A 13,485-nucleotide genomic window follows, 5' to 3' on the forward strand; every position below is an offset into this window, starting at 1 on the left:
CCAGAGCAGACAGGGGGAGAAACCATAAAAGCGGTGAGTCCTTGAGATGTGCCACCTACAGAGCACCCAGTGAGGTCTAGGAGAGGCTGGCAAAGAAGAGGGTGGGCTGTGCCTGGCAGCAGAGAGCGGCTCTTCTCCAGGGAGAGGCTGGCAGGACAGGTGAGTGGGAGTCAGCCCCAGGGCATGTCTGTTGGGGAAGGACCCGAGGCCCCTGTCTGGGCGGGAGGCTGCCAAGCGGAGGCGGCAGACGTGGCGGAGGACACAGCCCTGGGGGACCCATCCTGGGGCTAGAGGTCTTTGGATCATGGATGTGAACACAGGACGTCCCTGTTTTGAGGACCAAGAAGTCTTAAAGGTGGGGACAGCCCTGGTCAAACCAAAATAAGAGTTCTCTCCCAGGGAGCCACAGGGGGACCTTCTAACGGACCCTCGAGTGTCCATTCATTGTTCCTTACTGAGAAACATGCAGCACACCGTGGGGACACACTGGTAAACACGATGGCCACGCCTTGCTCTTGGGGAGCCGGGACAGTCCAGCACTACTTAGGTCAGCTCATGCAGCGACAGAGTGGTTTTAGGTGCAGACATAAAACCCAGACCAGTCCTAATTCTGGCTCCCAGTAAAAGGCATGAACAGTATACTCTAGTTCCAGAGACAGGCTAGCATGCTGGACAGGCTAGAACAACTTGGCACCTCTTTCATCCAGAGAAGCAGAGAATGCTGCAGATGGGTGAGAAGATGCTACCAGAACCCGACATGAACCACCTGAGGTGGTGACGGATAGAACAAGAGCCATCCTCAGCGGCTGTTCTGCTGGGCGATCTTCCAGACACACTCCCCGGAGCTTCCTCAGGGAGTCAGCGGGTGTGGGAGGAGGCCCCGCTGTCTCCTTCCACCAAGTTCACGTTTGACAGCTTCTAAACGTCCTACTTCCTTCTAGAGGGAACACAGGCTCAAAGGGAACCGACTTGCACAGGATCATGAAAGAACTGGGTGCAGTGTAGCACTCCCTTGGTGACAAAACTCGGGCACGGGGAAGGAAAACCCAGATATGACTGTGCAGAGGCCAGCGTGCCAGCTGGCAGTGACCCAGCCCAGGCAGTGGCTGCCCAGGCCTTTTGGCTTCCCCAAGTGTGTCCCCCACTTCCTGTGGCCCAAGCCTGCCTCATCTGGCAGCACTCACCCAGACCTGGAACTCCAGCAGCCCTTTCTGCTGCTGGTACAGGGTGGCTCCCTCCCCATGGAGAGCAATCTCACTTCAAAAGCCCTCAAGTCCTTGAAAGTAGGGTTTTGTTTTTTCTTTTCCAAGCATATTGGGGGGAAACAGATGATGCCCTCTATTAGAGATCAATACAGTAATTATGTTGGACAAGCTCTTAGGGCTAACTTCAGGGGGAATTCAGACAGCCTCACAAATGGTGTGTGAACGCATGGGAGGGGCTGGCTTGGGGAAGGGAGCCCACTTGGCAGGAGATCCGCTTCTGCGGAAACCCTACTCTGGCCTCTTGCTGGGTCCCAATTCTAAAGCCAGACCAATGTCACCTTGATAAGTCATACAACGCCTGGCCAGTTGCGGAGTTCTGCAACCTTGCCCTTCCTAAAATCGAGTGAGGCTCAAGGGGACACTTAACCCTTACCCTATGAAGAAACCTGACATGATCAGCAGAACAGTGTATTTTGATAAGAACTGGTTCTGTGGTTGATTTGTTGGGGGAGGGGAGACACAAGAAATGCCTGTTTTGTATACTCTACTCTTGAACAATATTACTCACTAAGTATTGACAGGTAAATAAAGAATGAAGACCGCCTTTCTCAGACCAGGAAGTGCCCTCTACATGCTGGCCATAGTCCTCTGCACTGCTCCTGCTGCCTGGTGTCTGCATAGCCCTGCCTTGGAGGCTCCAGACATCTGTTTCTGATGTTCTTGGCAATGACAATCAAAAACAACTGAAGCTGTCCCTCCAGGGCAGGAACTGTCCGTCACCAAGACATAAATCTTCAACATGCATTCTAAGCATGTTTCAAATACCTTTCAACATGACACTGCAAATAAACACAGAGTCAAGAAGGCTTACTGTTTGGCCACTGGCCTCATCCTCCTTATGGGCCAAGACGGAAGATTTATGTAACAGGATGACTGAGCACCTGTGTATTCATCATTTGAGCTCAAAGAGCTTCCAGCAAAAGGAACATTCTAAAGTTCTTAGAGAAGGGGCTGCAGGTGGTTTGGCTACGTGGTTACAAGACCTCATTTTGAAGACTTGCAAGAAAAAAATTCCACAGCATCTCCACAGAAAGGCTAGGATCTTGCTAATTACAAAGAATACCACAAAGCCTTTTACCTCAACAATATTTATTATTGTTTAATCCTCTGAGTGTGGTAGGGTAAACAAGACAGCAAACACTGCTGTTTTATAGATAAGAAATCTAAGGCAATGCAAGGTAAGTGACTTTCCTTAGTTACAAGGTCAATGGTGACATTTTTCTGGAACACAAGTTATCCAACTTCTAAAACTTCACATTTTCAACACTTGCCTAAACATGCACGTGCTACCTGACCACCTACTAGACTCCAGCCCAATTGACAGAATGGAAAACCCGGCAGAAAGGCTGGGGATGCATGGAATAGAGAGGTGGCTGTCTTCCCAACTAGACCGTCTCCGCACACACAGGGCCTGACTGTTGCTCAGGGACACCAGCCCAGTGGTACCTACCATTATTAGAAACGTTTATAATTTGTAATCATAATGAATAAAGGGTTCCAGTAATGTTGCTAATCAAATCCTTGGCCAATATTTCTGCCTATGAGCCATCTAGGGGTGCCAGGCTTCCCAACTAGAAATGCGGCTGCTCATAAAACCCTGTATCTCACAGGGGGTGGGGGCCGGGGCGTGATCACAGGGTGAAAATCTTCATGAGAACGCTGGCTCGCCCACCTGCACTCTGTCCTCAGTTCCCTGTAACACTGAACAAGCTGAGCACAAAATGCCTGAGAAAGGGTATGATCCTCCTCTAGGACTCTGGAACAGGAAAGACAGGCTTTCCTGTTCATTTCACTTCAGCAGATTGTTTAGACAGAGAGAAATCATCCCCTGGGTATTTAAAACAGGTTACTCCATCCGAGCATTAGCTTCCAATACTAACCAGGGTCTGATGAGCAAATCCATGACCACACAGACCAACCAACTGGACATTTAAAATCAACTGGACACTTTAAATAACAACAACAAAAAATTCACTCTGGATTATGATTCCGCAGAAATAAAGAGACACTCATGTCATTTTAATGTAGCAGGAAGGTAACAGTAATTCTAAACAACAAAGTTCATAAATACACAGAAAGATGCTAATTCCCCCAGGGAGTGAAGACACCCAAGCGGCAACCTATATTTCAGGTAATGGTAACAATCTGTATCCACATGGTAGATGCTGTGCCCTTTAGTTTGGGCTTAAAGAATGGTCAGGAATAAAAAGGGGAGCCCCAAGCTGCACACCTTATGCGGAGGCCTATCTAACATCGGGAAGGGCACACGCAGCACTACAACCCCACAGGGGCTCTGCACTTCAATGTGGTCGCAGCCCAGGAGACAGGTGGGCTCCATCCATCTGTAAATAACACAAAACAAGAACAGGGCTGCAGGTTACACCATGTACCTGTTTCCTTGTGCAAAGTGATCAGGCAGCAAGGCAACGCCACGGAACACACATGGACATTTCTTTGCAGCTCTACCTGCTGTGGGTGGGAAAGAAACCCCAGTCCAGGCGCTCTCACACCTCTAGGAGGAGCATACGAGTGGCCTGCGCATGCAGACTCCGACTCAGTGGGTCTGGGGCCTGAGCAACTGCATTTGTCATACAGCTTCCCAGCGTCTGCCAGAGCAGGACTGGCAAAACAAGGTAGTGGGCACAGGAGGAAGACTGCTGGGGCTGAGGAGGGACTCCTGCAGTGTCACCTGCTTCCTCAGGGCCACGCGACCTTCTGCGCAGAGACAACAGAGGAGCCGGTGCCGGGATGGGTATCAGCCTGGAAGACTTGCAAAAGGCTGTTATTTTGTACTACTGCGTGAGGAAAAAATATCCATGTAACAAATTTTAAAATTGTTATTAACAGCAAACTGGGAAAAAGGTGTCTGATATCTGGGGCTACTGACACGTTTCTGCCAATCCCCAGAAAGACTCTCCTCTAACCAGTGAGCTTCTCCATAAGGAAAAGGAAGCGGCCCCACCAAGCCCCATGTGAGCGCCAGTGCATGTCTTTATACTTGGGAAAGAGCAAGTTGCTTTGTTATTACTTTTAGGCTCCAGCTTCGTTTCTTTGGAGCTAAGTGAAACACTGAGACCTAAAAATCAGGATTAGTATCCATCGGCTCAACTTCAAGTCCTTCCCCTGTGCCGACCTCAAGGCAGAACCATGGTCCCTCGACTGCTGCTCCCAGGATGACGCTCAAGGGTGCTGCGTGCAGCTCTCACCGCCCCCACGGGCTCATTAAGACCCCCTGGACTGAACACATTGCAAACACAGAGGGGAAACACAAACACAAGTTAGCATTTTACCAAATGGCCACAATTATTCTGACAAAAAGAGCTATTCAGAAGGGATGCTGCCAAGGTTACCGGTTCTCAAATGGAAACCTGCCTCCTTCACCCATTATTTGAGTTCAAATTTTCATGAAAGGAGAAAAAAAAAAGAGCCCAGCACAAACCCAAGGGCAAGAAAAGTGTTAACATGAGAGATGCCTAAGTCAGCATCTCGGCCACAACACATACATACATACTCAACAGAGAAAGCAATTTTTCCTTTTTTAAAAGAAACAAACTCCAGTCTTAAGTTCCATTTGAAAAATCCTTCAATATTCTCAAGAATATTGCTTCAGTTGTGTGTTGCTAAGAACCATAATCCTGAGTTGGATAAAGCAGCACATCCCATCCATACTCTTTATCCTCTTTTTTAAACAAAGTGACCTAAGAGATCATCTCAGGGCATTTCAGAAGAATGCTTTCAAAGGGAGAGGTGGGGTCCAAGAATCAGCGGCCTTGGAGGGCAGAAGAACACATTTTAGAAAAGCCGCATGTTATCCAAATGTACTTCAGTCCGGTTTACTCTTCTGATAAGGCAGTCAGATTTTTTTTAAACGTGCAAGGTGTATCTCCCACTTCTGAATAATAGCGAAACTGGAGAAGATGCTAGCACATGTAATCAACGTTCTCCAAAAAGCAAAAAGCCTCGGAAGCCAAACATGAGACACCATTCCTTGCTCATGGCAGGAGACACGTGTGTCCCCCTTCCTTCCCCGACACCAAGATAGCCCGCTGGGCAGGTGTGAGGCAGGGGCGCTGCAGCTGACACGGAGGAGTCTAAATCTGAAGACACTTTTCCACACTTACGGCAAGTTCTTCACTTTCATGCTTTATTGAAAGTAGAATATGATCAAGACAGGCATTGGTAAGCAGTTATGTCTCTAAAGAATAACTTTTCGTTCAGAGCAGAATGTTGTCCCATCTACTGTGATACAAATCCTCTGTGGCCCAACGCATCTGGTATGAAATGCGAGCAAGGAAATATAACAGAACTTTCTTCCCTCCCATGACTATAAATCTTATATGTAAACATGATTTACTGTTACTGCTACTAAACTCGTCCAGTCTGTACTTGCCCCCTTCCTCCCGCCATTCCCTTAAATATAAAATTGGAAACATGTCCTTCAAGTCTGATGTCCATCAGTGCAATCTGCTTTATTTGACATAAGGCATTTGGGACAGTCACTGTTGAATGGATTTTTGCCTTTTGGAAGAGTCATGTCATGGTTTAATTCTTAAATCCACCTTTTCTTTAATGCCCTAGCATGTCAAACTTCTCTTCCCTTCTGGTCATTTCTTAGCAGTCAGCAAGTATTCAAAGGTTAATGTCCAAGCAGACCAGTACCTGAGAAAAGAAACACACGTGGAGGCACAGTTGTGAACTACAAATCAAGAGTTCAGAGATTCCACCTGCCAAGAACACATCATCAACAGGACCATCCAATTTAATAAATGGACACAGCAGCCCCTTGGCGTTGAAGGATAAGAAAAAACAGCAGCAGACTTCAGGCTTTCAGCTAAATCACATTTCTGTCAAAAGCCATGTGTTTCCTATGTGCATCTTCACACAAATGAATCAGGCTTTACTGATGCTTCCATTTGATGGCCATTCTACATAAAGAAATTCCTTGCTTTGTTTTGACCACATGAGGAGTTCCTTTGCAGTAGTAACATGCAGATGACAAAGCTGCACTGAGGGGAAGACTTTATTTAGGCCGGTAGCTTTGCCACTCCTGTGCTTTAGCAAAGCACACCTGGTACTTGAGTCAATACATTTCTTGGCAAAATCACAACGTGCCATGGACTTCTGGCGTGGCCACCAAGAATCCACATGGCAACAGTCAAATCTGTAAATGTCAAAGGTCTGGATTGGATACACTAATGAATATTATTAGTGTGAACGACTACAGTGGCCCAGATAGAGTACAAGGCACCGCCGTGTCTCTACTGGAAGGAGTAATCCAACACATGCCTTAATTCTAAATAGATTAATTAAACTTTTCACTGGACCTGATATAAACTGGACAATTCTTATACCCCTAATTCTTATCAGTTACACACAAACCATTTTGTTCTAAGAGAGGACTGGTAGGAAAACTGGGAAAAGGTTAAGCAGAAATGTTGAAATGCCACTAGTTAATTTCCCAGCCTCCCATAAAAGGAGAGAGGGAAAGCTGAGCAGGCATCTGGCAAAAGAGAGTTCTAATACACAAGCCCTAGCTGAGGCCTGAGTGGTGAAAAAGACAATGAAGCAGCTGGAATAAAAAATGCATTTAAGTAAAATTAATTTCAGTCATGAGTCTCAGATTGAATTAAATTTTAAAATCAAATTATGGCCTTCGCTTTCATAGAAAATTACAGGATGACTCTGACATTCATGAACAAAACATGACAAATGTAACTTACCTTTAAACCCTTCTTCTGGCATACAAACTGGAAAAAGGGGGGAAAAAAAGAATTCCAAATTGAAAATTGTCATGACAGACAGTAGTAAGATCCCTTCAATGCCTAAGGACAAAAAGTCTAAAATAACTTGTTATATTTTTTATTTATTTTTGAGACAGGGTCTTGTTCTGTTGTCCAGGCTGAAGTGCAGTGGTATGATCATGGCTTGCTGTTACCTCGAACTCCTGGGCTCAAACAATCCTCCTGTCTCAGCCTCCAAGTAGCTGGAATGACAGGCACATGCTACCACACCCAGCTAATTTTTAAATGTTTTTATAGAGACAGGGTCTCACTTGGTTGTCCAGGATGGTTCTGAATTCCTGGGCTTAAGCAATCCTCCCAAAGGACTGGCATTACAGGCATAGGCCACCACACCCGGACAAAATAACTTTTAATTACTTACAAATTAATTACAAAAGTAATGATTACTTTTGAAGTTATGGATGTTGAGGACAATCTGTTTTTATCAAAGTACAATGCATATGCATCATTTAAAAAGTCAATGCTAGTAGGACATGGTCTGTAAGCAGGGCACACACAGTGCACACTCCAAGGGCAGTGGCCTTGGGAAAACACCACAACTGACTCCTGGGGGCTTGTGTGTCTCCCCCTCCTCCACTCCCAAATTCCAGAAGGAACACCGGACTCTTGTAGCAGTCTCTTCTAGTATTTAACCTCTTCATTTCCAAACAACATGCTCATATCGCTACTTGATGGTTTTAGATCTCTAGAATTCCCTTCTACTCCTTCTACAGTGTTGCCATTGTTTTGGGCTCCATTAATACTGCTCACAGCTGAACCTTAGTGCATCTTGGTTCTAACTCTTGTGTGGTATGACTTTGGCTTTCTGGGCTTGGTAATTACTGTGTTACTGATGTGTTTCATTTTTTCTGTATTTATCACCAATTCCAGTGCAGAATCTTAAAGACCTGGGACTTCTCCAAGGCAGTCAGTCATGATCACGTCCACCTCCCGTCCTGCCTCATCCTATCACTCCAGTCTGGACCGGATACCCGCAAGGCTTGCTGAAGAATGTCAGTTCTGGAGTTTCCCTTCACAAACACCTAGGGCACCTGATCCTACGCTGGATGCCCTGTTTACTGGTTCCACCACTGATTTCTTTCCTCATTTACTGTTTAAGAAGAGCACATCCTCACCCAGCATCTTGGCAGGTGGTGAATGGCACAGCACTTTTTTGAGGTCTTACTTGTGTTCAAAGGGCCATCGGGTGTGAGGGCAGAATCAAGTCTGTGTAGCACAGAATTCTAGACTGGAACTCACTTTCCCCCAGAATCTTGCGGGCATAGCTCCCTTATCCTGTCTTCCTGGCTCTTTGTCCTATGGATGCGACTGGTTTTCCCTCCATGCCTCTAGGTGCTTTCAGGATCCTCTTAACTCTGGTTTTTCACTTGCTGTATCGGACCCGTGGATTTATTTTCATTTATAATAGCTACCAAAAAACATATGCAATTCTTTTTATTTCCACAAACTCTTTTCTGTTCTCCAAATGTTCCTTTTATCTGGGTCCTTGCTATTGCTTATGCTTTTCTCTGTATTATTTATAGGTAATTTGAAAGCTCTCTTATGCTTTCTACACTATTCCCTCAACATCTCTTGGTTCCACGCTCATTCATCAGCTGTCTGATTGCCCATTTCTACCTTCTAAGTGTGAGGTACTAAAAAAATGTTTGAAAGCTCTGTTCACCAGGCTCGGTGGCTCAGCCTGTAATCCTGCGCCTTGGGAGGCTGAGGTGAGTGAACTGCCTGAGCCCGCGGGTTCGAGACCCACCTGGGCAACTTGGCGAGACCTCATCTCTACAATAAAAATAAAAAATCAGCTGGGCGTGATAGCGCGTGCCTGTAGTACCAGCTACTTGGAAGGCTGAGGCGGAAGGATCGCCGGAGCCCAGTAAGTCGAGACTGCGGTGGCCAGGACTGTGCCACTGCACTCCAGTCTGGGCAACAGAGTGAGACTCCAACTCAAAAAAAAAAGAAAAAAAGAAAAAAGAAAGCTCTGTTCAGTGGGCACTCAGGGGCTTCACTGAAGGGTGCATGGGAGATAAAAAAGCCTTAAAAATATATCTGTATGTATTTATGGGCACATGTGCTGTTTTGATACATGCATATAACGTGTAATGATCAAATCAGAATATTCAGTATACCCATCACCTCGTTTACCTTTTTTGTGTGTATGTTGGGAACATTTCAAATCTTCTAGTTATTTTGAAATATACAATATACTGGTATGGTAGTACTCTTAGCCAATCTCTCTTTATCACCCCCTCTTCCCAACCTCTTGTTAATTATCATTCTACTCTCTACATCCATGAGATCAACTTTTTTAGCTCCTACACGAGTGAGAACATGTGATATTTTATTTGTCTTTCTGTGCCTGGCTTATTTCACTTAACATAATGTCCTCCAGTTCCATCCATGTTGTGCAAATGACAGGATTTCATTTTTAAATTATTTTCATTTAATTCACTGCATATAGGTTAACACATTTTCTTTATCCATTCACCCAGTGATGGACACTTAGATCAATTCTGTAACTTACCTACTGTTTCGAGTGCTGCAATAAACATGGAAACAGGTATCCCTTTGATATACTGATTTCCTTTCCTTTGGATAAATACCCAGTAGTGGGTTTGCTGGATCATATGGTAGTTCTATTTTTAGTTTTTTGAGAAACTTCCATACTGTTTTCCATAATGGCTGTACTAATTTACATTCCCACCAAGAGTGTATAAGCATTCCCTTTCTACACATCCTAGTTAACATTTGTTATTTTTTTTCTTTTTGATAATAGACATTCTAACTGGGGTAAAATGATATCACATTGTGGTTTTGATTTGCATTTCTCTGATGACTACTAATCCTGAGAATTTTTCATATACCTGCTGGCCACTGGTATGTCTTCTCTTGAGAAATGTAAACTCAGATCCTTCGCCTACTTTTTAATGATTTTCTTTTTTCTGCTGTTGTTTGAATTTCTTGTATACACTAAATATTGGTCTCTTGCTGGACAAAAAGTTTACAAATATTTTATCTCATTCTATAGGTTGTCGCTTCACTCTGTTGCTTATTTCCTTTGCTGTACAGAAGGCTTTTATTTTATTCATTTATTGTTTTTAGTTCGAATCTCACTGTCACCCAGGCTGGAGTGCAGTGGCAAGCTCATGGCCACCGCAGCCTCCACCTGCTGGGCTCAGGTGATCCTTTTGCCTCAGCCTTCCAAGTAGCTGGAACTACAGGCGTATGCCACCACGCCCAGTGAATTTTTGGATATGCTGTAGAGAATAGGTCTCGCCAAGTTGTCCAGGCTGGACTTGAACCCCTGGGCTCAGGAAATTCTCTCACCTCTGCCTTCCAAAGTGCTGGGATTACAGGTGTGAGCCAGATTTTAGTTTAATATGGTTCCGTTTATTTTTTTTCCCCTATACTTTTGAGGACTCAGCCATAAAATCTTTGTCTAGATGCATGTGAAGCATCTGCCCTATATTTAATTCTAGTAGTTATACAGTTCCAGGTCTTACAGTTTCTCCAGCCTTGTTCTTTTTGCTCAGGATTACTCTGGCTATTTGAGGTCTTTGGAGGTGCCATACAAATTTTAGGACTTTTTTTTTTCTATTTCTACAAGAATGTCATTGTTATTTTGATAAGGATTGCACTGAAGTACGGTCATCTGAACAATAATTCTTCTGATCCATGAGCATGGGCTGTCTTTCCATTTGTTTGTGTTCTCTTCTATTTCTTTCATCAGTGTTTTATAGTTTTCCTCTATGGTTAAATTTATTCCTAGGTATTTTATCTTGGGGGGGTAGTTATTATAATTAATTAATATAATATATATATTGCTAGTTTTCTCAATTTCTTTTTCAGTCAGTTAATTATTGGTATATAGAAATGCTACTGATTTTTTTGTATGTTGACTTTTGTATCCTGCAACTTTACTGAGTTTGTTAATCAGTTCTAAGAGGTTTTTGGTGGAGTTTTTAGGTTTCTCCCATATATTATGTCATCCACAAAGGCAGACAATTTGACTTCCTCTATTCCAATTTGCACGCTTTTTATTAATTCCCTTGACTGACTGTTCTGTCCAGAACTTCCAGTACTATGTTGAAGAAGAGTATTGAAAGTGGCCATCCTTGTCTTGTTCCAGTTCTTAGAGGGAAGGCTTTAAGCTTTTCCCCATTTGGTATGATGTTAGCCGTGGGTTTGTCATATATGGCCTTTATTATATTGAGGTATGTTATGCTGATGCTTAATTTGTTGAGAATTTTTATAAAAAAGGGATGTTGAATTTTATCAAATGTCTTTTCTTTGTCTATTGAGATGACTACATAGTTTTTGACCTTCATTCTGTTGATTTGATGCATCATGTTTATTGATTTGCTTGTGTTGAACCCATCCTTGCATCCCTGAGAGAAATCCCACTTCATCACAGAGATCCAGCTTTTTTATATCTGTTGGTAAAATTCTTCACAGCCAATTTCCCTAGAAAGGAATCCTCTTCCCTCCTGTGTGTAAGAGTAAATACTGGACTGCCAGTGCTTGAACAAAGGGCTAGGGTGGTTTCCCATTTGGTATGGAATAGGCTTCATTCCTACCTTTCGTTTAATTTCTTCAAAATGCTGAAACATATAACAAGTTGCCTGTCTGCGGTTCAGTGGGGAAGGGGCAGTGACATGGATGTGAAGGATAGGGAGTTATCTAACTGCTTTTTAAAGAGTTTTCTGAAGAAGTATCCTGTTTTTAGGTTCACATCTCACTCCCATTTTCAGAGGTACCTGGACCTCCAATTCCTATGTGCTTGTCCAGGGCACTGTGATTGACCTCCACCAACAGGCTGACATTTGTTTCAGTTTCCTCAGGTAAGCTAAGTAATTACTATTCTCTCTGCTTTCCACTGTCCAGGTTTTTGTAGATATCTTCCCTGTTTTCTTTGATCTTTTATGACTAATAATGTATTTAACTGTAACAACATGTCAAAGCTTTTTTCAAGGTTAAAAGTAAAAGCACTGTACACTAAAGCCTCAATATCTAAAATCCTACTTTCTTCTAACAGTTAATCAACAGATTCCTAAAACAAATTTGTCTTTACCTTGCATGACATCATCCATTGCAGCATAATCTGCAATTGGTTCATCAGCCTAGAAAACAAATGAAGACAATTCAAAACCACAAGGGAGTGGATGCCTGAAACCTGAAGTCTGGCCTATGATTCAAATACTGATATTGCTATAAAACACAAATACACTGTCCAGTAGAGACCTTGGTTCCAGCCACAGCCAGTGATGCCCAGCTTCAACAATGGGTGCCCTGCCAGTTATAGGTCTAGACTCATCACCTCAAAAATTGTGTGTGTACACATGGTGGGGGGGAGAAAGGGTTGGGGGTGGTGGTGGCGTTGAGGGGAGTGGGAAGGACTGTCTTCCCACTCTTAAACATGGAAATGTTTAGATATACTGAAAGAACAAAAAACTGGTTTAATCAATGTGAGTTAAGATGCTGATAGTGGCAGTGATAGTTAGGTAGAAATAAAAAGATTGGTTCCCTCAAAATACCAACTGGGTTAAAAAATACTTGTGTCTACTTTTAACATCAAGAATAAAATATCCACTTCCTTTTTCCAGCAAAAGCCCACACTTAGTCCAAGGTTATGGTGAGATTAGCTGCAAGGGCAAAGAGGCCAATGACTAGTACAGACTCTAGCTGCCTATCTGAAGTACAAACCCTTTATAATACAGGCTGTTTCTAGGATTTTAGACAGGATCACTAGGATCTGGCAAGTCAACAGGTCTTCAAAATCATTCCACAGAACCTACAGTTCCAGGAAATGCAAAAAATTAATGGGGGGGGGATGTGAGAGGACAGGTGGTAGGATGAGGGGTATGTGTACACGGATGGGAAGTTATGGGTCTACTTCATCATTCCAGGGCCTAACTTCATCACACTAGTTGGGGCTCTGGAGTATCAAAAGCATATATTTTACAGTTCAAAGTAAAAATCCTGAAAAGTTATTGTATCACATGACATGTCTGGCACAATGGGGAATCCTTCTGGCCGACAAGAAACAAGAGGCAATGGGAACTGACTAAATTAGGTCCCTAGGAAGGGTAAGATTGGGCTACCGAGGCTGGTTCAATTACTTTTTCTTTGACAATATTTTAGAAGCCCCTACTTTGTAAAACACCTTCCACATCTATGAAATCCAAAGTCAATTTCCATATCCTGAATAAGAATCTCATTAAGCCACCTTAGTATTTTGACTATTGGGACACAGCCTCATGTTTTAAGCTTGTTCCCTAGCTTTGTTGGCTAGTACTTTTGAACTAAGAGGAAGAGGAGTGGTTTTAATAGAAGGATGGTCAAACAATTCTGCAGAACCAGAAAAGTTAGGGAAAAGGTTAGGGAGGAGGCTGAATTTAGACCTATTATTTTTAACAAAAATTATGAAA

General features: G+C 43.5%; 1 protein-coding gene across 8 annotated transcripts in view; it reads right to left on the reverse strand.

Annotated features, from left to right (window-relative positions):
* Positions 1-2,337: 2,337 nt before the first annotated feature.
* USP48 (ubiquitin specific peptidase 48) overlaps positions 2,338-13,485 on the reverse strand; it is a 103,110-nt gene continuing 91,962 nt past the window's right edge. For 4 of the 8 annotated variants that reach the window (XM_021714841.1, XM_021714837.1, XM_021714840.1 and 1 more), the window contains 3 exons: positions 12,129-12,177; positions 6,986-7,012; positions 3,253-5,924 (listed from right to left, as the gene is read on the reverse strand). In XM_021714841.1, coding sequence (XP_021570516.1) covers positions 5,902-5,924; positions 6,986-7,012; positions 12,129-12,177 — 99 coding nt within the window. In that variant the 3' untranslated portion in view covers positions 3,253-5,901. Of the gene's footprint in view, positions 5,925-6,985; positions 7,013-12,128; positions 12,178-13,485 lie in introns of all 8 variants that reach the window. The other 4 variants (XM_021714836.1, XM_021714835.1, XM_021714839.1 and 1 more) reach the window with 3 other exon arrangements.

This window comes from Carlito syrichta, unplaced genomic scaffold (assembly GCF_000164805.1).
Source record: "Carlito syrichta isolate Samal-C Ts95f unplaced genomic scaffold, Tarsius_syrichta-2.0.1 Scaffold305805, whole genome shotgun sequence".
NCBI lineage: Eukaryota > Metazoa > Chordata > Mammalia > Primates > Tarsiidae > Carlito > Carlito syrichta.